Source organism: Ascidiella aspersa, chromosome 6 (assembly GCF_963924565.1).
Source record: "Ascidiella aspersa chromosome 6, kaAscAspe10.2, whole genome shotgun sequence".
In the NCBI taxonomy this organism is placed as follows: domain Eukaryota; kingdom Metazoa; phylum Chordata; class Ascidiacea; order Phlebobranchia; family Ascidiidae; genus Ascidiella; species Ascidiella aspersa.
This window is the reverse complement of record NC_139452.1, coordinates 15,496,718-15,521,914: the sequence shown is the minus strand read 5'-3', so window position 1 is coordinate 15,521,914 and position 25,197 is coordinate 15,496,718. Positions and strand designations below refer to the sequence as shown.

Sequence of the window (25,197 nt, the reverse complement as noted above, 5' to 3'; positions counted from 1 at the left end):
AGGCGAACGTTTATATTTATACTCACTTTTAAAATTTGTCAGCGATATCATTTTTGTCAAACAAACTTAAAAAATGGATAGGTTTCTGAAAAGATCAATTAAAGCAGTTTATAACAAAGACAATGAGAATGTGCCCAGTACAAGCAGCGTTGTAAAAAAACGAAGGTTATTGTAAGACAATATTGCGAAGATTATATGCGATATGAATTTTTAAAATGTGGCAATGAAAAGGAACCCAAACCACTATGTGTGATTTGTGGCGAACAGCTAGCCAATGAAGCAATGGTTCCAAGTAAGCTCAACCGACACTTAAAAACTAAACATGCCAGTCTTGCCAGCAAACGTAAAGAATGCTTTCAGAGAATTTGTAGTAAAAATACAAAGCAAAAGGAAATTTTGAAGTCGTCTTGCACAGTCTCAGAAAAGGCATTGAAAGCTAGTTATCACGTTGCGCGATTAGTTGTATACGCCAGGAAAAAACGCATACTATTGGTGAAACACTATTAAAACCGGCTGTTTTGGAAGTTATCCGAATAATGCTTGGATCAAGCGAACTTACCGAGGTCAGTAAAGTTCCTTTGTCTGCCGATACCATTAAAAGACGTATGGGATCAGGACACCAATCACTTCTATTTTACACTGCTGTGCGTTGGCTGTCGCGGGGTAAAGTCTTGGCAAGGTTATTTGAACTTCGTCACGAAATAGCCAAATTAAAAAAAATAAAAACAAGCATGAACAACTTAAAAATCTTGAAGATAGTATTTGGATTACTAAACTGGCATATATGGCGGACATTTTCGAGCACATGAATGAACTTAAATAAAACTCCAAGGTAAAAATGAAAACATATTGTCATATTCTGATAAGTTGAATGCGTTTAGGCAGAAAATTCAGCTCTGGCAAAATGAATTAAGGCAAGGGTCGATAGAAATGTTTCCAAGACTGCGTTAAAATCTCAAAATAATTAAAAAATATTTTGTAATAGATTCGGCCATACAACGCTTAACATTGTTACAGAAGAAGTACGACAACTACTTTTTCACTGTCGATTGAAAACAATACGATTGGATCAGAAATCCGTTCGCATCAAACGCTGAAGCCAAAGAGCAATGACAGGAGTCTGAGATTAAAACATAGCGAAGTTCCACTAGCCGTGTTTTGGGTTTCCATCAAAGAAGAATATAAGCAAATTTCTGAGGCCGCAGTTAGCATTCTTATCCAGTTTTGCACAACGTATTTATATGAACAAAGTTTTTCTTCTTTAGTGTTAATTGAAAACCACAAAAGATCATGCTTAAAAGATGTGGACAGCGATCTACGACTTGCTCTTTTAAATATCGAGCCAGATATATCTCGGCTGTTCTCTTCAAAACAAGCACAAATATCGCACTAAATAACATTTTAAATGATACAAAATCGTCGGTGAATAGACATTATGAATAGGAATTTTTAGATAATATTTTAGTCAACAGGTGTGCCGCCAAATTTGTAAAACCCGACAGGTGTGCCGCGGGTAAAAAAAGGTTGCGGAGCACTGCTCTAAACACCCACAACAGCTTGAATTTGTAGCTTGTTGTTGAAAATGAAAAACGAATCAAAGAAACTGGCGCAAAACAGGAAGGAGACGGTTTATACACAAAAGGCAATGTGTCAAAGACAATTAACTCGTGGTACGAATTCAAATATTATGCTTACCAATTATTTGGGGGAACCGGGAGAATGTGAAGTAATTGGCGTCAGTTACATAACATTTCAAACGCCTAAGTGAAACAAGCAATTTAACAAACAAGGCCTCATTATGACGTCACACGCATAAACATAAACTTACCAAGAGATTAGGCAAATGTGGTCGAGAAAGAGCGAAATTTACACTCTCAAAAGGTTCACAAGAAAAGGCACTGCAAAACAAGAGCAGTGTAAATACTACATAAAGGACGTTATCGTATACACAAAGCCGTAATGCTGGGCGAACTGACTAGTTGTGTAATCGTAGAAAATTTAGCAAAGGTTACATTTACATATTGACATATTACCAGGGCTGCAAACCCATATTATACACAACCAGGGCCGGATTAAGGGTACTGTGGGCCTAAGGCTAATTACCAGGGAAGGGCCTAATTTTGCAAACGAGGCTGCAAAAAGTAGTAAAAATACATACATGAAAAATTAAAATTATTTAGGCTACTGCAAAATAACACAAACATAATATAAAAACATGTAATAAATGTAATTAAGTGTCATAGACTCATTGTAGAGGAGCTATGGGACCAGTGGGTCACTTTTGACGTTTTTGCATCTGCAGGTTTTTATTTACCTCGTAAAAAAGGACTTTGAGGTCGTAACGTGAAGTTTAATCTACCCTTCAACATACAACAGCATTTAACTCAAAATGTAAGAAGAGAAAAGTTGAATAAGTGCACCTACTTTCTAATTATTTAACAAATCAGTCGTTTCAAAATTAAACTAACTTAGTTAGTCATTGCAAAGCTTGTTTTTGACTCCGCCGAGGTATTTTTTTATATTCGACTAATGTTTTGTCACTACATTCGCCGAGATTATTCCTAGATTTTTATTTTAATAATGCGTTACTATTGTTTGGCAAATACGCAGTGCATAAGCTAGCTCAGGGGCACAACCTATTTCTAGTCGCGGGCCAAAACCAAACTAAGAAAGTCCTCCGCGGGCCGCACAAAATGTTAATTAAGAATTGTGTTTTTAAAATGTTAGAACAACTGTGAATCAGGCGGGTCTCCGATCTTTTGCACCTAAAGATGTGTTTAATTACGTTTACGGAGGAAGTAAAGTGTTGACGCAAATTAAAATTCGAGTCCACACCTCGTCATCCATACTACTTATAAAAAATGTGATAAAACTACTTTGAGGAAAGGCAATAACCTTAGTAGTTAATCTATTCAGCGTTTGTTAACCTTTTTAAGTCCGGGTGCACCCGGCGAGCGAAGCAAGCGCGATTTTTTTGGTACCGGCATTTCTTTTAAACTTCTTGCTGTTTTTTATTACATTGCCGAAAATAAAAGATAAAAAAATGTTAAAATTTAAATCATTAATATTTTGTGACATACGTTTTCGGTTTGTCTGCGACGGTAAAAAAGCGCAGATCTACTTGGAAAGACAGTATCAAAACGTAAACAAACTGGACGTATAACGAACATTCGCGCGAAGCGCGAAAATTTTTCGCACTTACGTATAGTTAAAAAGTCAAAAATTAGGCCTATTTGAAATGGACTCGCGTCTAGTTTGTCGAAGAGGCAATCGGCGGGCCGGATGAACTACATTGGCGGGCCGTAGGTTGCCGACCCATGACCTAGCTGAATATTGGCCTAAAAGTTGACCTTGAGTTAACCCGTAGCATACCCTTGCGCGTTTCACGATGGAGTGTTCTTTTGCAAACTCTTTAGGGAAATTGGGAAATCTCTGCACCTGGCATTACAAGTTAGTTGCTTGCCCAACAGCATTTGACGGAAACTTAAAGATTAGGCGAAGGTTATCGTCAAGTAATTTGCTTTCCGAAAAAACGCTGACGCCGCACCACATGGCTACATATAAAGCAACACAGTAATAGACAGACCTTTCTCTCCCAATCTTTCCACTCGCAAACGTACGATTAGGCGTAAAACTTCGCGAAACGTAATAAAAAGATACAATATTCTACTTTGAACATCCCTAGTTGCGAGTAAATCAAAGAACGTGTCAGAAAAATGAGTTACAATACGTTACAAGAAAGGACATAATTAAAATCACAAATTTAAGTTAACAAGCAAATTTTATAAATAAATACACTTGTGTAGTCGGGTTTTGCAAACTTCGACCTAGCTAGAGAGTTATAAAAAAAAAAAAAAATCCAGTGCAAAAACAGCGGCGCCCAAATGGCGCCGGTCAAACTAGGGCGTCCGAACGTCGACACCAAAACGGTCCATGCCAGACCTAGCACAGCGCCCGATCGACCCATACCATCTCTCTTCCGTTTCAGGGGCTATTATGCCCATTTAGGGCAATATAACGATGAATTTAGGACGTATTTTGACAGATTTAGGTCTTATTCAGACGATTTTGATCTCATTCTGTACTGGGTAAGCTGCGTATTTAATTTATGCTTTATGCCATTGGTCTTTGAAGATTTCGTCCGGACATCCGCGACGACCGATGAAACGTCGTAGAGCTCCAATGAACGAGTCCGTCGATAAGGAATGTGATATCATGATGTGAACGGCCCTGGTGGAAAAACAAGTAAAGATACACCCGTACCTCTTTACCTCGCTGCGTCCTTGTTTCACAAGAAAGGGTCCGAAGTAGTCGACACCAATCGTTGAGAACGGTGGCCCTTTGGCCTGTAGCCTTGCAGCAGGGAGGTCCGCCATCATCTGCTTTCCCAAGGAACCGTTTCGTTGTCGGCAAGAGACGTACTTGCCCAGAACACGTCGCACCGCTACACCAGCACCTTTAATGATCAAGTAGCGTTGCCTGAGGACGACCACGTGTGCCCCATCTCAGCATGTCCGACTTCATCATGCTGTTGCATGATCACCAGGTCAGTCACTCGGTGGTTATATGGAAGGATGATTGGATGCTTTACATCAAAGTCGATCCTCGCTCGTTCGAGTCTTCCTCCAACTCTCAAAATTCCGTCCACCAAAATTGGACTAAGCTTTCTCAGGGGCCCAGTCTTCCTTTGTAGGCAAACAGGTTTGTCTTTTGTCTTAGACACCGCAGCGATTTCTTCGCCGAAACTGCTTTGCTGCACGTATTTCACTATTTCGAGCTCAGCAGTTCGACAACACTCAGGCGACCCGTCGTAGCTTGATATTTTGACGGGAACAGCTTTGACAGCAGCATTAACTTGTATCGAAGTAACCAGCCAGCAGCCCTTTTCAGGCGATTCCAGGATCAGTATTTGGCGATTAGACGATCAGTGGAAGACTCATTGGCAATCAAATAGACCGTTTGATCCTCCTTCTTTTCATTCAAAAACTGGAATGGCAACGGCGACAAATCAGGTGGGTAGGCCCAGGTATCCTCCCTTTCCCAAAGGAACAATGGCCCGGTGAGCCATCGACTTGATTTCAGGTATTTTTTGACGTTTACGTGATGCCTCGTCGGCCGGATTTACGTTCGTGCTTAGGTGCCTCCATTGACTTGGACTAGAAACATCTTCAATTTTAGCCAGGCGATTGGCCACAAACACGGGGAAGCGCTTCTTGCAGTTGCGAATGCTTTGCAAAACCGCCGTTGAATCCGTCCAGAATACCGATCTGCACTCGCCCAAATCCAATTCCCTTCTCACAAGTTGGTCCAATTTGACTGTGAGAACGGCCGCAGTTAACTCCTAGCGCGAAAATGAACATGTAATTATGGGAGCAACCCGTGACCCATCACAAATGAACAGTGAATTAGCCCTCGATCGTCTACGAATCTCAGGTATGTCACCGCACCGTAAGGTGCAGACGATGCATCTGCAAAGTTGTGTAATTCCGCACCTTGCCGAAAACGTGTGGCAGCACGCATATAGGAAGAGAAACATCTTCCAGGCACGGCAATTGATCCAGCCACTTCTTTCACGTTTCGGTGTCTTCTTCGGAAAGCACGTCCCATCCAAGCTGTTCCCTGCACAGATCCCTCTGCATGATCTTTGCCACCACAAGCACGGGCGCTGCAAAGCCAAGGGGATCATATAACGAACTTACCACTGACAGGATTGCTCTTCTAGTGAACGCCTTCGATTGCTTCCACCGAGATTTAAATCGAACTCGTCGGAGCTAACGTTCGAACGGACCCCGAGGACTCTTTCGCACGAACCATCCAGGTTCAGCTCCTTCGCAGATTTCGCTCGTTCCCTTTTTTTTAATAGACGCGAGGACTTGACGACTGTTACTAAGCCAATTCGTCAATCGAAACCCCTTCTTCTCGTGAAGTGTGAGGATGCTTTGGACCAGCAGAATAGCTTCTGCTTCTGTTGGCACGGACTTTAACCAGTCGTCGACATAGAAATTCTTCTTTACTGTTTCGCCAACTTCTTTCGGAAATTCATTTCGCAGGTCCTTGGCGGCTTGCTTCAAGCAAAAGCTCGCGCACGAGGGTGGGGAAGCAGCCCCAAGCAAGTGTACTACCATCCTGTGAGCAGTAGGCCTTTTCGAAATGTCACCGCCCGGCCACCATAAAAACCGCAGTGCGTCGCAATCTGTCGGTTTCACGCGTATCTGATGGAACATAGCCTCAACGTCCGCCACGAGAGCGACCCGTTCCATCCGAAATCTTAATAGAACGCCGACTAACGAGTTGGTTAGGTCAGGTCCTTGGAGTAGAGCTTCGTTCAGCGACTGTCCACGATACTTGGAGGCACAATCGAATACCGCACGTACTTTACCAGGTTTTTGTGGATTTGTAACAGGGTGATGCGGTAAGTACCACACTACGTCTTCAGAGTGTTCCTCTTCAGGTATCGCCTCGGCATAGCCTTTAGCTATGTAGCCCTCAACGGTATCGGTGTAAGCGCGGCGCAACGCATCATCACGAACAAAGCGGCGTTCCAATGAGCTCAAACGATTAAGAGCCGTGACACGGTTGTACGCAACGGCTGTTCATTTGGGCTCCACGGCAACTGCAGCACGTAATGTCCTTCTTCGAACTTTACTTCTCTCTTCATTTGATCCAAAACATAGCGATCCTCCCGTGATATTGGTATCTCGGGGCAATTGGTGTCATGGAAGTCGGTCTTCCAGAGTTGTTTCAAATTTTCCTGCAGCAAGTCATCAGCCACACGAGTGAAGTTAACATAGAACGAATCACTAGATCGTATTCCGATAGGTCCTGCCAATGCCCATCCCAGCGGAACTTTAAACGCAATGGATTGCTTCGGTTTGCCCTTCCGCACGTCTTCTACGATAAAGGCCTCTGGAACATCCAGTCCAAGAAGCAGTAAAGCTTCACTCCAGTCAACATGTGGGAATGACAGATTCTTGATGTGTGGCAGTCTGTCCAACTCTGCTCTTCTTGGAAATCTGTTAGCCGTGATTGGCAGACAGTCAACAGCAAACATTTCGGGAAGTTCCACCGCCGTGGCACCGTCAAGCGAGGCTGCGGACAAGCTCACCTTTTTACTGTCTCTCCGGCGGCTCCGTTTACCGTTTTAATCGTCACACTGCTAGGCTCTCCTTGTAATCCAAGCTTATCCGTCAGCTTCTTGTCACACAAAGTGACACCAAAGCCGGTATCCAAAAGGGCATATGTGTTCACAGCTTTGCCATTGACACTGACCCGCACCGCAACCATCATCAAATTTACGGCCTGACCACCAGATGAAGCATGACAATCTTCTTCTCTCGCCGACACGACCGAGCATACTGTACGTTCCGGCGCTGAACCTTTAGTAGGCGGGAGGTCCTCATCTCTCTTCTCTGGAGGGTGCAGCAGGTCGTGATGAGCTCTGTTACAATCCTACACGGAACATGCCTTTGGGCTATAACACTTAACAGCGATATGTCCGTATCGAAAGCAGTTGTCGCACAACCTGCTGCGTCGGACAACGCGCACGCGGTCACTGTACGACCGGGCTTTGAATTCGCACTCTGTAAGACTATGATTTTCTGAGCAGCAGGGGCACAGTCGGTTCGTGGGAAGCTTGGAGGATCCAGCGCGAGCCTGGGCTACGGGCTCTCCCTCCGTCACAATAGCATGACTTGAGGCCCTTACATTATTACCTTTACCTGACTTTCTTGGCTTCACTCCGATGCTCGTCCAGCATTCGGTTAAACAAGGAGTTCGCGATTCGGTCTTCAGTTTCCACAAAGTCAACGAGATGCTGGAACAAAGGCTCACGACCAGTTTTCTTGACAATGTTGTCAACGCGGCGAAGCTTCCTGCATCTTGAACGGGAGACGGCTTGCAGCAGCAATCAGTGTAGGATAGTTGTTCATTTCTGAGTGCTCATCAATATCCGAAAGAGTGAGTAAACAGTCGCGCTAATTTGCTAAATCCAGCGACATCATTCAGACGTAACTCCGGTCCGTCAACTACGCGCCTTACACATGCATGCGCAATAATATGCGGCTTGCCGTATTGATCATATAGCAGTTATTTTGCTTGTCGATAACCATTGTCCCTCAGTCTGTAGCAATATTCAATCAACCTTCGGGCCTTACCCTCACAGTACTGGACCAAATACGATAATTTGGCACCTTCGTCAACGACCTTGTCGTCCATACGACAATAAAAATTGCGAATAAATCTCCAATAATCCATTGAAATATAATTACTTCGGGCTTTGGTCTGTTCATATGCTTCACGATCGAGGCGAGTTCGTTATCATGCATGGTTTGTGGTTTGACCGTTCTATTTGTACAAACGGGTAGAACTTTCGGGTTTTCTGACGTAGTGTAACCTCGTTCGTCAAAGGAGGGCCCTGTGTTAGGGATATATCGCGAAGGGGGATCACATAAAGTAACACGGTCAACTACATACCGTTGATCCGAGGTGCTTCTCCTGGACGTGACAGGTGATGACGTAAACATGACGCGACGCTGCTCCTCAAGCGGCTGCTCTCGTACTGACGTAGGCGTTCCTTCAGAATCTTCCTTTACCGTCACGTACTCTGTGTTTCCTGACACCTCGTCCCAGACTTTCTCCTCCACCTCAGCTTTTCTTTTACGATTGCTAAATTATCAGAAAGTTCAGGATAGGGTTCATACGCTTCTACCGTGGCCACAAAGAGCTGCTCCAGAGTAACTAACGCAACCTCAAGAGCGTCCTTGTTGCGGCTATCCTTCATTAAGCACTCTGCGACTAGGTATTGACTATTTAGTCGTTGTCGACAGTCGGCGACAACGTCAGGAATTGTCAGTTTGGACAGTTTTGAATTATCCCTAGTAAGGTGTTGGACTTCTCTCAACCAGAATGTTTACTGGGATTTAGCCAGAGCTAAACCTTTTCGACCAATATGTTGAAACTTTTTATAACGTTCGTTGTGTGCGCCCCGGTTTGTGCGCAGAACGATATTAAGTCTAAATTCTTGTAGCGAAACGCGTCTCCTATTTCAGCCTCTAAACAACCACACACAGCTTGAATTTGTAGCTTGTTGTTGAGAATGAAAAACGAATCAAAGAAACTGGCGCAAAACAGGAAGGAGACGGTTTCTACACAAAAGGCAATGTGTCAAACAAAATTGACTCGTGGTATACCTAAAGCGTGCTTTATTTTTTCTTCTATTTCTGTTGTGTTATTCATATCAAGCGTTCGCGCGGTCAAAATCATTGAAATACGCAAAGTGAGGCAGCTCCAAGCCGTGCCTCTCTTCAGATAACAGAAGTGCCATACACCAGGGTTGCCAGATAAAAATTTTGAAAAAAGCCAAACCGTGAATGAAAAATAGCCAGAAAAAGCCAAACGTTAATTAAATAGGTTCAAAACCCATAAAAGGCTATTAAATAACACTATAAGTTGATTTGTATGAAAATAAATAACCTTTAAGGTTGAAACTTGTGTGGTATGGCAACATGACAAACATAAATCTTCATAACATACCAACCAAAATAAAAATTTTTATCTTTTGAAAAGCTCAGTTTTCCTACGATCTTTAGGCTGAAAATGTAATATTTTCGTCAAGCTTCATCCTAAAGCGCGTTTTTCTAAACCTTTTTGAGATGCCTGCCAAAAGTTATAAAGCGGGGCTTTTTAATCCACTTCCCTGAACTGTTTAAGCGACCAATGCTTTACGTAAAAATTCAAATTTTAAGTATGAGCTATTGGCGCTGGTCTAGAAAATCCTACCACAGCGTTGCAACAATTTAGCAACACGCAATATTAAGGTTAAGGTGTCGGGTGGTGTTTGGGCGAGGGTGGGCCAAATATAATAGGCCTAATTTAAAAACATTGCCTAAACCTACCTAAACCCGAACGCTAACCAGCACACTAACCCAAATAATGTGCGTTGATTTAATAATTGTGGTAGGATTCTAGAACAGCGCCGAGCTATTTTATTTGTATTGCTTTCCATTTTCCAAGTGTGTAAAATATTTTGCTTAGAAGTTTAGAACTAATGCCAATCTGAAAAAATCTAAACGCGAACCAACCAAATTCAACGGGTTGGCGACCCATGGGCTAAAAAACACTGCGGCCTGGAGAGTGGAGACCTACAGTAGCGATTTTATTATATAAAAAATCAGGAAAGATAGGGCCTATACAGATCTTAAAACGAATGTTTTCAAAAGAAAAACGTATAAACCTATGCCATTTGGTTTTAGCAAGCTTTTGCAAAAAAGCCAGAAAAAAAAGCCAAAAAGATAACCGAATTTTCTGACGCCAACCATGTTTAAAAAGAGCCAAATTTGTATAATTTGGCGTCAAAAAAGCCAATCTGGCAACCCTGCCATACACTGCATTATGCGTGGCTTTTTCTTTCGCTAATTCTCTCAGAAAACATGATGAACGATTTAGCTATGATTTGAGGCATGCTTCAATTATGACGTTGACGCTATGAAACCTTTCTTCGTCCAGCTTGAATGCCCACATAGTACGTGTAAAGTACATTGACTTCTTGTAGTGTAAAGCTCAAAGGCAGACCTGTTGCAAATTTAAAACTTTTGCATCAGACGACTGGACAAAAAAAAAAATAACACGCAACGTTCAAAGGGATTGGTTAAAATGGAGTAGATGTGTAGCTGTCATAGGCGTAGCCAGGGAGGCCATGGCCACCCAAAAATTTCTAAATATTGTACTCCTAATAACAATTTGTTTTGTAGCTTTTATGAGCAGTAACCTACCACAACAGTCGATTTCAGGCATGCCACACCTTCAATTGTCATGCACTGTTACGTCATAAACGACGTAGTCATTAATACATTTGTTATATTAATGTAGTTTTACTACTTTTTAGTCGTTTTGGTTTTGATCTATGAATGGTTTTTGAGTTTATTTATTTTTTTTAGTACTATGCCGTTTTTGTGGCTGTTAAAGAAAAACGTGACTCGAAAAAATTTGTGCCCCACCATCTAGGAACCTCACCGCACGTCACTGCCTGTTACACGAAAAACAGCAACACAAACTTGCGCCACGACAGTCAGGCGAAAAAAAGACCGCATGTATCAGAAAGTTAGTTTACAATGGTACAGCACCAATGTCTCATAGAAATCGGTAATTACTAGCAAATACGATGTAACAGTTATAAAGCGTAAGAAATCGCATTCTCTAGGTTTTTCGGTTAATCTTTGAACACCTAAATTTGGCGACAGTAAATTTTAACAAAGTGAAAAACTTATATTTAGTCTGGACAAATTAGTTTTCAGACCATCGTTTTAACCTTAAACCCTTAAAAAAGAGTACGGTTACGACGTTGTGTTTTTGTGATGCCAAGGCACACTTAACCCACGGCGTGCGCAATTTTGTGTCACACTAACTGCACCACATTTGCCGTTTTAACTGTTATACAGGTTTGTCCTGGTCACGTAATTGATTAATGTTCTTACTCTGCAGTGTTAGTTCGTGATCACTGTTCTTAAACTGCAGCGTTAGTCGTTTTATACCTTGAGCTACAGTGTTGCTGTAGAAATGACTCCGCCACTTGCAAGTTGACATCAATCGCAGCTAAATCGTTTAGCTTTGTTTAGAGGCTATGTAAAAACACAACTGTTATCAGCTTTAACAACAATTGTCGTCAACTTTTTTTTTTTTTTTGATAAAACCTGTTCAGAAAACATGGTTAGTATAAACAGTTTAAACTGTAAAACAGAAGTTTACAAACCAGAAATTACACAGCCAACTCTATCCCATGACATAGCAAAAGCAGGAAGTAATAAACACACTAACAAGAGCTGTTGAAATTGTTACTAGCCAAAGAAGAGCTATTTGTGGAAAAGAAAATGATTCAGAATCCACATCTGATGATTCGTTCTCAAGTGACTCCTTTTCAAGTGTGTCTAAACCAGCTTATGGAAATTGCTCACAATGACAATTGTCTTCAATCTCTCTTCTGCTGTAGATGATGGCATTTCACTTTTAAGTTTTCCCAGTGAACGCATTGAACCTTCTCTTGTTTCACCAATAAGTAATCGTACATCATCATTAATAGTTGACATTCAGAGAGTCTGTTTTTTAGTTGAAAACACACCTCAAAAAGAGTTTGTACCAACTCCTGGTAATCTCTTCTCACGTCATCACAAATTTCTTGATCCATAATAAGGCTCTGCTGTCTCATTTCAGTTATTTTCGAGCGGAGTGCAGTTATTTCAAGGATTAATCATGGCTTCGGTCAGCTAATTGAAATTGTGACATAATTGTCGTCAATTTTTTTTTTTTTTTTTTTTCTTTTTTCAAAGTAACCTTTTAAATTTGTAGGAACTTTAAAGTCAGTGGCCGTAAATAAAAATAAAAATTGAGTGACTTTTGTGGGGCGCAGCCACAATGGAATAATATTTATTGCAATAGAAACGACAAACAGTACTTACAGGCAGGGCCGGATTTTGACCATTCGAGGCCCTAGGCTATTCCATTTGTGTGGCCCCCCCCTAATTTTAAGCTCATAATTTCTCTCTGAACAACATCACATGTCGTTGCTTAATGTTAAAAATATGAGTGCATTAACTCTTCGTTCTTTTCATTTTCCACATTCCTTGGTGCAAATTTTTAATTTAAAGAAGATTATTGGTTGATCTAAACCAGAGGTTCCCAAAATGGGCGTTGGAGAGTTACAAGGGGTGTTTTGGGTCTTTTTATGATTTTGGGGGCGCTGAACGGGCATATGAGGGCGTTACATAAAGGTATTTTTCGCAAAAAATGTACAAACATCATTGTAAAATGTCACATTAAAGCTTAAATCACAACTTTAGTAATGCGAACTTGTAGTAGTTTCTGGCGTAATAACGGGCTTTCGTTTTTAAGGGTGTTGGATGTTGTTGCGTTTCACTGTTTTATTATACGCGGCCAAATGTTTGTATATTAATGGGCGACCTACGGCGGACCGCATCCGCCAATGAACTTTATCCGGCTTGCCGCCTCTTTGACAAACTAGACAATTTTATTCCATTGCAAATACTTTTTGATTACTTTAGCTTTTCGCGCGAATGATATTTCTACGTCCGGTTTGTTTACGTTTTGATGCTGTATTTTTTCTTTGCCGTTGCGCCGTAGTGCGTCGCGAACTAACGGAAAACGTATTCAAAATATTAGGCATTCGGGCAAAAATCGGGCTAGCTTCGATCGCCAGCTGCGCCCTCCTTACTTAAAGATATTAACATTCACTAGTAGTATGGATGACGATGCGTGGACTCGAATTTTAAACCAAACAAACGCTTTTTTTCGCGCTTTGCGCCAACACTTGACTGCCTCCTTAAATGTAACTAAACGCGTTTATAAATGTTAAAAAGGTCCGAGGCCCGCCTGATTCACAGTTGTTCTAACATATTTTTAACACAATTGTTGGTTAACCTTTTGTGTGGCCCGAAGAGAGCTTTCTGAGGTTGGTTTTGGCCGCGACTAGAAAAAGATTGCCTGATTTCTTTTCTGGTAATTACATATAACCTTGTTAAATAATGTATGCATATTAGTAATTAATCTTTTTTGTTGAGCTAACTCCAAAAACTGGATTGCTGTGAAACTATATATGTTGAATAGTCAGCCATTTTAACTGCGGTAGCGCAAAGTAGTTTGCACCAGTGTGTTTAAACCCAAGCACAATTATTTTGTAAGCAAATTATATGTCCGGTTACCTGGATACCCTAATTTTTAAATTTATGCTCCTACGTCGTTAATTTAGTTTAATTTACACACATGCTCACGTAAATTTCTATAGTGAATGTATGTTATTTTTATTATGATGCAAACGACGTAATAATGACTTTTTACAACTTGGTTGAAACTTGTGTATACAAATTTCTACTCTTGAATATATATATATATATATATATACTTTAGGTAGGGTTTAAACTTGTCAAGTTTTTAAAAGAATTACAAGTTCGAAACCAAATTTTGAGGCCCCTTGACGTTGAGGCCCTAGGCTTCAGCCTGCCAAGCCTATTGGTAAATCCGGCCCTGCTTACAGGTACTTGCGATATACGTACAATAATTACCTCCAACGTACGCGATTTAGACTCCAGAAGTGAACAGTTTGAGACTGCTGGTTTTTGGTATAAAATAAAATCCCTTATATACATTATGCCAGATGGCGTTAATTTTAAATTTCATAACAATGCGGTTCTGCCACGCAAAGAAAATCAGGTAATTCTAAGCAATTTACGAAACACGAGTATAGCAATATGTTGACAGTGTGATGAATTCACACAGACTGGTGTGACAACGTCACAATCCAACAGATTGTTTCAATTGAATGACCGGAGTTTCAACCCGGTAACAAAATGGAGCGCAAACCGCTACACCTTTAAATCAGTGACCTCAAATCAAAATCCTATCTTTAAAATCAAACGTGGCATTAAAAGCCAAGGCGAAATAAAAAACTATGCAAAACATTTTGGGTGAATAAAATGTATAAGCCATTACATTGCATAAATGTATTTTTTAATATTTTAACGCTGTAACGAATATGATCTAACATCATAAGCCACTACTTTTTGCAGGGTAAGGAATATCAAAAGATCCAGAACAATTCAGCACCTATTCTGGAGGGACGGACCGCCAAACTCCATTATAGCCTGTTTTAAAGATTAAAATGGAAATCGCCCGAGCACTGTGACACTCTTTCAAACGAAAGTTTGTCAACATTAGCCTAATATTTGTAAATGGATTTTTGCGCTTTGATCAAAAGTGTTTTGTCTTAAAAATTTGAACAAAATTAGTGTGACATCCGTTCCCAACCTCTAAAACAGGGGTCGGCAACCTTTTTCTAGTCGCGGGCCAAAACCAAACTCAGAAAGGTCTCTGCGGGCCGCACAAAATTTTAACTAATAACTGTGTTATTAACATGTTAGAAAAGTGAATCAGGCGGGCCTCGGATCGTTTTTGCACTTAAAAACTTGTTTAATTACATTTGAGGAGGCAGTAAAGTGTTGACGCCAAAAAAAGGGTTTGTTTGGTTTAAAATTAGAGTTCACACTTCGTCATCCGTGCAACGAATGAAAAGTGTAATAAAACTACTTCGATGGAGCGCGATAACATTTTAAGGTAATGTATAGCTCATTGTTTGTTAACCCTTTAAGGCAAGGGTCTCAAACACGCGGCCCGCGAGAACGTTTTGTGTGGCCCGTGTAGAAATTTTAGATTTCCCTGCCACATATCTTTTTTTATCAGATTTGAAAATTAAAATTCATTCTAAACTTGCTTCAAAAAACTGAAACTATACTCACCAAACTTCACTGTCACATCACTTTCAAACGCTACCATTTATGCGGTAAAAGATCTACTATTATGTCACATTGCCTATTCAACTCTGTACAGTTGTCACAATAACGCTGGAAAGTGCGTCAGTCAGGCGTTAGTGTAATTGGTCATCTCATAATGTATAAATTAATTGTCGAGTTGTAGGATTTGATTGTTCTAGCTTAGTATTGAAATAAATTTCTAAAGCTTAAAAAGCTAAATTACACTTGTCTTTTGCTTCAAAAATGAGAATAATTACAGACGAACGAAAAGTTTTTCAAGATAAGTGGGAGGAGTTATATTTTGTCACCGCGGTCAGAGGTACTAGTTATTGCCTTATTTGCCGGCAGAAGATCGCTGTTATGAAGAAGTATAACAAGGGTTTGCACTTCGAAACAATGCACCGCGGTGAATAATATGCTTACCAGGGCAAACTAAAAAAAATAAAAAGTTAAACCAGCATTTTGCAAACAAAGAATTTTCTTTGTCAATATTAGGCAGTCCATGTCTGCAAGCAACTCTAAGATTTGTTTCTGCTGACAATTTGAAGCCTAATATCGAGATCCTTGTCCTTGATAAACGCTGCCAGTAAAGCAGCCAGAACAAATAACTGTAGCCTAAAATCAGCCTACATGTGTTTATATTTTGTTGTGTTCTTATTTATTGTGAATTGCGGCCCTTAGGCATTTGACACGTCCTCATTTGGCCCTCAGAGCAATTTGAGTTTGAGACCCTTGCTTTAAGGTAAGGTAAAGGTATACACCTGGCGAGCGAAGCGAGCGCAATTTTTTTTTTTTTTGTATACGGGCATTTCTTTTAAATTTCTTGCAAGTTTTTATTACATTGACGAAAATAAAAACTAAATAAAATGTTAAAAAGTATATGTCCAATATTTTACAATAAGTACGTTTTTTGTTTTTCCGCGACGCACTTGGCAACCTTCCAAGGCGCAACGGTAATAAAGAGCTAATCTAGTTCAAAAGTCAGCATCAAAACGTAAACAAACCGGACGCAGAATGGTCATTAGCGCGAAGCGCGAAAATTTTTCGCACTTACGTAGTTAAAATAGTCAAAAAGTTTGTGAAATGGCCTCGTTTCTAAGTTATCAAAGAGGCGGCGGGCCGTAGGTTGCCGACCCCTGCTCTAAAACATACCGATTAACATTTTGTCAAATTAATTTGCTTAATGCCATGTTTGTGTTTCTTCCGACCGTGGCAATATGTCCATTGTAGAGCAATAGACGGTAAAATTAATTTTAAGATGTTGCAAGTTTTACGATCATGATAATCCTTAAAAACAAAACTAGAGGTATTGATATGCGTCACATTAAATCTCTTTAGTGGTTTTAAGAAATGGTGGCTATAGGTTCCAAACTTTGGTGTAAGTGAGGTTTCCTCTCAGTCCAGATCGTTGGTTCTGAAACTTTTCAGATAGCGTTACACAAGAAAATAAAAAATTGTCGCGGAATATAATGACAATATGCCAATTCTATAATAACAATCAGTTTAGAAAGGCGATAATACAGTATCAATTATGCATATAATATTGCTCATTAGAGTCACGCACGGATTCTTGTCGGAGTGCACATTGCTACAGAAAATTTGTTTTTTATACTTGAAAATCTCTCGAAGCACACTGGTGTTGTGTAATTGACCGTTTTGCTCTACTATAGCCACTACCCAATTTAGTGAATAAAGCGTAGTCAACCGTTAAATGTAATTAGATATCTTTGCGATGTCAGTGTAAGGAAACGCCGCGTCGGATAAGGGTAGTATTTCGGACCGTACATTATTTGTTGTCGCACATGAGAAATTACAGTAACTTTTTTTTAAGGATGACTATTTAGGACTTGATTTTAACGTTTTGTTAATATTGTCAGAACAGACGCAGATTCAAGAGTTATGATTGGTCAGGGAATGAAAATGTTCAAGGTGAACGTAACTAAGTTGTAGCAAGATGCGACGGCACAAAACTACACCAAAACGTAAATTAATTCAAAATTTACTAACGAAGAGTTAGCCTTTGTCACATATCTTTCGGAACGCGCCATATATTTTATCGCTCATCTAGTAATCTGACAAAAGTTGTAGTTAAAATGCGCATATATTGATATTAAAAAGTTGGGAAAAATATTATGCCTAGTCGGTGAAGTTGGTTAAGCTGTAAAGTTAAGGGAGCGTTAAGCTAAGCCCTAGGACATATCCCAACTTTCCCCACCAAAAAAAAAGCTTAGGGGAGCTTTTTTAGAAAGATGGCACTTCACCGCATAAGGGGACGTCATAAAACAAGTAACCTTAAGAATCATCCTGTTCTCGGTTAAACTCATGGGCTAATGTGGTCATGTTAAGAGTCTGAATACATTTAAGGAGAATAGGCGTTTGCGTGAAACGTTGAAATTGTAGTAAAAGATTAGCATCAAACGAACGCGCTTTAATTAGAAACAGAAACACCAAACAGTTTGATATGCAGCATCGTTAAAACATTGTTAATCACGGTTTACGATCAACTGATCTTAAAAATTGGCGCTACACATTTAAAACAGGTTGGAAAATCGCCTTTTCTGTGATATAATAGCCGTGTGATATTTTAACATCGCGTTTGACTTTCTTTTCAGTTTGTTAAACAAGTTTGTTGTATAGCGGGCAGCTGAAAATGGTTGCTTGCAAACAAAAACTAAAATTTACTGCTTTTTTCGTTATTGTTGCCGTTTTTGTATTACTTATGCGGTCTCAGTGGACCTCAATTGGGCTGAATACAATAAACAACTTATTTGCAACAAATATAAGTTATTTCGGTTCACAACATGAACAGCAGGTGAATGAAAAAAACAGTGTGTTTAGTGCCCCGGCTTTTCCACTGGAAGATGTCGATAAAAAATTTGGCTCAACATTTTGGCGCGGGCTTTTCCCAGATCTTAAGGAGCTGCTAGAAAAAATCGAAAACAGTCAAATCGAATGGCCGTTGCCGGTGTCCAACACAACCGACCCGAAGTCTACGACGCTGACAATACAATTGGCGAAGTACAAACGCGGAGACGAAGTGCGCGGATTTATTCAGGCCAGAAGTTTCACCGGAAAAAATAAAACGTACGGCGGCGACCACTTTCGGGCGAGGTAGTGGTGGCTTTGAACCGCGAATGCATTTGCGAGTTGCGTGTGTTAGGCTACTATTTATTGTAAGTTTTGCTGTTTAGGCTCCGTTTAATATGTATTTCCTACTTGTAACCTTTAATATAAGCTACGATTAGTCAGATAAAATTGGCGCACAGATGTAAACTTATGTTGTTAAAAAAAGGAAACATCCGGAAGGTTGGTGCCAGGTAGTGCCCTAAAACTATATGTTTAACGTTCGCAATGTAATAGCAAAAATGGAATTTTTAAATGTGTTATATTTTAGCTCATTTGTTTTTTTATCTTGGTCATAACACATGTTTTCAAGGGTATAACGGCCCTATTCCAAATAAAAAATTCTGCTTCTCGAAAGTTTTTTCTTAAATCTTATGACAATACGTTAACGTTTTGGACAGGGCTTAACACAACTTATCTAAACTTGTGCCTCCGATTCTGGCTAAAAAGCTCCATATTTTGTTTCTTACCGAATTCTGATGCCGTTTCGTCTATAGACTCATCGGAAACATCTAGAAACTTGCACCGAAGAAAATTATCAATTTCGCTAAAAGAAAGATTTGACGCTCAAATGAAAATCGAGATTTTAACGGTTCAAAATTCGATTCTGCCAAAAAAGCTAACTTTTTCGTACAGCGCGATTAGGTGATTTAATAGAACTAGCTCGCAAATAAGCTTGCTGCTTGATATCTGTGATCTATAAATGGTCTAGAAACGTTAGTTTAGGCCAGTGGTTCACAAATTCGTATGCACTGTCGCCGCTCACAACAATTTCTAGACTAGACAAAGTCATTTCACTCAGTTGATATTGCTCGTTGAGCATATATTCAAATATCTCAGTACACACGACAAAATAACACGGTGATTCAAGCCGCTAGTCTATAAGACGTTTCAAGTAGAATGAAACGCGAAATACCCAAAAGCACTCGGTGCGGCGGGTCACGTCTTAGTGGTCACCGGTAACGTGCATAGTATCGTCAAATTGAGCAAGCAGTGTAATGATGCTTGATAAAGCCTGAAGTAAGGGGTGGCAAAGTCGCGAACCGCAAGCCGCATGTATAGCTGTATAACCAGTTTTATGCATCCGGTCAGGTTATGTTTCAGTTTTTTTCGATGTTGTGCAAAAAACGTCACGTTCCCTGCTGAAAAATTAGGCCCACGGAAATGAAATCACTTAATCTATTCCCCTTAGTGCGGGGGTTCCTAATTTTTTTTATAGCGGACCCCTAAAAAACGATTTGCTTCGCATGGACCAGTGTCGGCAAAAGATTTTTAGAGATAACGTCATAAATTTACGTCATAGTACAGATGGACTTCAAAATTCTGCTGTTTCCGGTCAAAAAAGTGAAAGTGGAATGGAGTCTTAATTCATTCACTGCGAAAACGTTTTGATTTTAATCAAACTATTTTGCTGTGTCAAATCACACTTTCTGGCATGACAAAGAATTTAGACCTGGCAATCCATAACTCAGCTTTATATACACTTCGTAATTTTCACGTAATAGACAACTTGAACAAAAAGAGATACCGTAAAAAAAACAACAACATGATGTTCGATGTTGACTTTCATAATTAAACTGACGTTTAACTAAATAAAACTACAGGTATCAAATTACCTTCGCATAAATTTGCAGGTTTTACATTTAAGCGCCTCTTTGCACTAGTTGTGCCATATTTCTATTTATCTGAAAACACTGCCTGTATAATGTTAATTATATTGTGAATATGTGAAGCAAATTATTCGCATACAGTGGCGCTAGTATCGATAAATTGTGTCAAGGGGGGGGGGGGGGGGGGTTAAAATGTGCACGCCAAAATGTTAAAAAATGTGCACGCCAAAGCAATGTGCGCACATTGTTAAAAAATGTGCTCACATTTATTAAGGCAGTTCAAAATGTGCGCACATTGTTAAAAGAGTGCCAACATTTTTGAATATATTTTAAAATGTGCGCACATTGTTTGCACATTTTGGCGTGCACATTGTGCAAAAAATGTTCGTATACCTGTCTCATCTGCTGGGCTCCACTCGCCGGCGTTCCAAATTATGATAAACTTTTTCATGTGCTGTAGAAAGCACAACACATGGTTTAGAATTAATTTCTCAATTTTAAATCGGCAAACGGACCAAGTTTGTAAATGACAAACAAAAAAGTTTCGTTTGGACAGAAGGTGCAAATAATTTAGGCACTTGCCGAAGCTGCACAAAACAGCCCAGTGAAAATGTTTGACATCGCTGATGATTTATTTATCTATGAATATATGCCTATTTATTTCATTATACCCGCCAGGTTGATACGACTGGACGGCAGTGGAAAAGAAACCTCCGATTCCGTATCTTGCATCATCGTCTACAATAAGGAAACGAATTTATACGAGCTTCGAACGATTGTTCCGTGGATTGGTAAAAGCAAATTTGTCATCGAACTTGTGCACTCGAGTGAGGCTATCGTTGACTTGGTTGAGAGAGTGGCTACTCTATCGAACAAGATTAATGTTGCACAATACAAGTCTGCAAATGGAGATCGACACGACTGTGATGTAAAACTTAGGTAAAGTTTTGACGAAAACAAAGTTTAGTTTAAAGCTCTGAGTAATCGAATAGTAATAATGATATTTGGGTACACTATGCACGGATCTGTAATGTAGCTTAATAATAAATTACGTTTCGATACGAACTTGTATCATCTTCAGTTAGTGTGACTGAAAAGCAAATCAAAGCTTCACTTATAAAAGGCAGGACGAAAGTTCGTATCGAAACGTCCTTTTTGACTTTGAAATTTATTAATAATGATATTGATCGTTAATTTACTAAACAATTTTAATTAGCATGGGTTTTCGCGCGTAGCGCAATTTGGACTAAATTTTAATTCCATAGTTGCGCACAAGTTAATTAGAACAGCATTTTTTTATATCTGGTTTATGGCTTCATGTTATGTGGCGACTTTCTAACTCCATCTCTATACACTTTCATAATCTTTCCAAAGCAAAAACAGTAGACCCTCATAATTTATATGTTCTATATATTATTTTTGCAGGGATTACGAAGGACCTGTTTGCAATTACTCGAGCCGAGAAAATGGCGTCTCGTGGTATTGCGCCAATCCAAAAAACGCCACGTGCCCTAATGATGTCATCAATGTTGGGCGACGAAGAACATCCTCGTTTACTCTTGGAAAACATCCTCTTTTCCGAAGCGGTGTCAACTGGTTTGTGGAAATTAAAGGCTCTGGCACTGTTATTGTTTCATCCGAAGACATTAATTCAAACGCCGAGTTGCCAAAATGCAAAGATGCGATATCAGGAAGACAACATTTACCCACTGGGTTTTACAGTGAAAACAAATGGACGTCTCTGATGTGTGACAACGCCATTAAGGACTTATCAAAAGCTAAAAAGTGTTTAGTTGACAAGACTGTGCACCTGTTTGGTGACTCTACCATGCGACAATGGTATGTTGATGCACTTGTTAAGCCGCTTGGCCTGACTGATGTCTTCTCGCCCCTCGCTAAAACCTCATGGTCAATGCCCAGATTCGGCAAAGATATAACCGGAACGACCAAGCTTTACTTTAAAGCCCATGCTAACAACCTTAATAACCCTGGTCCTCCTGAGAGCCATCCGTCAATAGTGGAAAGCCTGAACAACATCAGCACTACAAACACTATAGTAGTGTTTAACTTCGGTGCCCATTTTCTCATCTACGACCCGTTATGTATGCTGCAACGGGCAACAGCTGTCAAAGCAGCAGTGAAACGTTTAAAACTCCGCCTGCCCGATGTTCAAATCTTCCTTCGTGGTAATAGTAGGTTCAGCAAATCTTGGCCCGGAGTACTTACAGAATGGTACTATTTACGCGCAGATTTGATTCTTCGTCGCGTGTTCCAAGACCTGTCTTACGTCAGAGTAATTGACAGTTGGGAAATGACAACCTGCCATCCTCAAAATGATCTTCACCCTAATGTTCGTACAGTGGCTGATATTGTTTCTTACTTTCTGTCTAATATTTGTTAGCAGATGTGATAAGGTTGAAAACACTTTTTATTTACAGATAGCTCATTTAGCAGATGGATTAAGTGGCTAATTATGGTTAGTTCGTATAAAATATTTTGTGCGCTAACGTTTATTACATGTTGAGGTTTACTAATTCCTGTTTAAGAAAATCCATTTTATGTACAGTACATTTTTCCATGATTTGAACGGTCAACATATCAGGGTTGATCTCGATAATAAACTGATCCCAATAAATGCACTAAGGTAACCTATACCTTTGCGTGGCAGAATATTTTCTTCGCGATTTCTCGGCGGTCTTCTTGCTTCAGGCATTGTGATTCCTATCATTATAGTTGTTCTTTTTTTACCTTTTTTACTTCAGCGTCGGTTTACACCTGGACTGTACTGTTTAGTAATTATGGTCTTGGCATTGTATACTATACTTGTGAATAGTTTTATTTATATATTTTTTGTGTTTTGTTGTGTTTACAGATTCTAACAGAACTGATGAAGCTAATTTGCGTTAGTATAATATTATTCTGCTCTTGTTGAATAAAGTTGTCGTGGATCTTTTTTATAACCATTGTGGTTTTGTTTGGATCTTACGATATGAAGATCAGAGTAACAACCAGAAGAAGAACAGGCTTATATCCTGATATTCGGAACAGGCTTAAATCCGGAACAGGACTAAAAGCCTGATATTACAAAAAAATAATAATAAAAATATTATTATTTTATCAACGACAAGGAATGCTATGAAATATTTGATTTACATTATTTCGTTGTGTTTCTTTCAACAAGACGTGAACGTAATTAACTCTATCTCGATAGACATTTAGCCCAATGCTCTAATTAAAAAAAACATCTATTTACGAAATTTTGAGCTAACACTATTTTTGCACTGTTATTAGAGGTCGAAGTTTTTTTTTTTGTATGACGTTATTTTCAACATAATAAACAGATAAACAATAATTCTTTTTATATTTCTATAGAATGAGGTGGGTCGAGTTGAAAATAGAAAATCACAAATGTCCATTTTATCATGCATTTAGCGATTGCTTGCTATAGGTGCGTTTCATGAGTTTCATACAAAAAATATAGTTTAATTGGGATACATGCAGTCAGGCACAGTATAATATTGCGTCTAATTAGGACTACAACACATATGGAATAAACCTTTAAATTTAACAGTTTTTATTGACATTAACTCAATTCAAAACGAGTGTTGCTACATAATATAGGGTATTCAACTTGTCTGTTTTTATATTGAACTGTTGCTCGGTCCCAAGCCACACCATAAGTATCGGGCGACTAGACGCAAGGCGAAAGAATTACAACTAAGGCCTGGTTTATCGCATTAGATAAGTTTGAACTTCGTTTTTGCTTCGTAGAGTTTTGTGACTTCGATTTGGACAAATGGATTGAACAGGATTTTCTGTGTTTAGTGGTGATTAACTATTTTGATAATACGTGTTTTGGGTTAGGGGCGTGTAATATTAGGAGAGGTATTGATATGGATGGGGTTGAGGTTAGATAAAAGATTACATAGGCCTTATTTTGGCCATTTACGTCTTATTTCGATTTCGTCGTTATTACTGCTATAAAAATTATGTATTAGTCCTATTTACGCCTTATTCCTAGCTATATTTTATCCCCAACGGGATGTTGTTACAACTGCGGTCTTAAAGCTGAAGTCCCTTTCAAGATATGCAACTATGAAACTATGTAATAAAAATTGCAAGCAATTGAGGAAAACCCTGGTATACCTAAAAAGTTCGCGCTAGTTAGGTGCGCCGCCACGTTTTCGATGTCTCTAGGTGCGCCCGGAAGTTCAAAAGGTTAAGAAACACTGTGCTAGCTGTTTATTGATTTTATTGGAATTATTTTTACGTCAACTAAACCGTTTATTGATATCCCGAAAATATAAACTAAGGATTTTACGAAAAAAAACTAATTTGTATCCCACTGGTCGTAAAAATTTGTGTCCCACTGGAAGTAAATCGTCAAAAACGAGTAAATGACCACGCCGACACAAATAGTATTACATCATACAATTTTTTAGGTGAAAATTTGTAAATTTTTATTACATAGGTCACAATTGATCAAAAAAATAATCGTCTACAGCAGTGCTCCGTGACCGGTGTGCCGCGGAAAAGTAGTTTCATAGACACCATACGAATATTTTTTCATTGTCCTATTTGTTTTAGGCGCAGTTGACGAACTCTTTTTAGTCATGGCGTCCTACATATCATCAAATGTATAACGACACTATTCAAATTATTTTTCTTTTCTTTTGCAATATGCTCGTTGCACTTAAGAAATACTTTTCCACTCAAGATAAATGAATTGTTTATTTTATGGCAGTTCGCGAGAAACCACGTGTTTCCAAAATCATCTTGACAGAAGCCATTGTATAGAGGTTTTGTACTTTGACCTGATAAAGCACGGTTGTGCGAAATCTTATTCAATTCCTACAATTTGTCTTTATAGTGCCACCTGGTTACGCTAATTGGAATTAGACACATACGACCATTTACAAGGTATATGGAACATTGTTTCTAAACATTTTTGAGGAATATGACATCCTTTATAAAATAGAAATAGTGCGAGGCAACCCTACTAGAATTTTACGTTTAATGCAATGTCTTTATAGAATAACGTTTGACAACACATTAAGTTAGGCAAGTAGAAAACATATTCTTGATTTGTTGTACTCTAAAGCAGCGGTTCCAAAACATTTGTAAAGATTTTGCCTGGTGGAGCGGTTGCA

General features: G+C 39.4%; 1 protein-coding gene and 2 pseudogenes across 1 annotated transcript; 1 reads left to right on the top strand and 2 right to left on the bottom strand.

Annotated features, from left to right (window-relative positions):
• Positions 1–4,106: 4,106 nt before the first annotated feature.
• LOC146140420 (uncharacterized) lies at positions 4,107–4,851 on the bottom strand (annotated as a pseudogene).
• A 157-nt stretch (positions 4,852–5,008) lies between these two features.
• Positions 5,009–8,779, bottom strand: LOC146140419 (uncharacterized; annotated as a pseudogene).
• Positions 8,780–17,934: 9,155 nt separating this feature from the next.
• Positions 17,935–23,263, top strand: LOC146140418 (NXPE family member 4-like). The gene is made up of 3 exons (XM_083391865.1): positions 17,935–18,425; positions 20,726–20,986; positions 21,473–23,263. The coding sequence occupies exons 1-3, from the start codon at positions 17,965–17,967 to the stop codon at positions 22,446–22,448; spliced, it is 1,698 nt and encodes a 565-aa protein (XP_083247991.1). The 5' UTR covers positions 17,935–17,964; the 3' UTR covers positions 22,449–23,263.
• Positions 23,264–25,197: the final 1,934 nt, after the last annotated feature.

Coding starts and splice junctions, on each gene's coding strand:
- LOC146140418 (XM_083391865.1), top strand. CDS start 17,965: ATGGTTGCTTGCAAACAAAAACTAAAATTTACTGCTTTTTTCGTTATT. Junction 18,426..20,725: donor GGCGACCACTTTCGGGCGAG/GTAGTGGTGGCT, acceptor TATACCCGCCAG/GTTGATACGACTGGACGGCA. Junction 20,987..21,472: donor GACTGTGATGTAAAACTTAG/GTAAAGTTTTGA, acceptor TTATTTTTGCAG/GGATTACGAAGGACCTGTTT.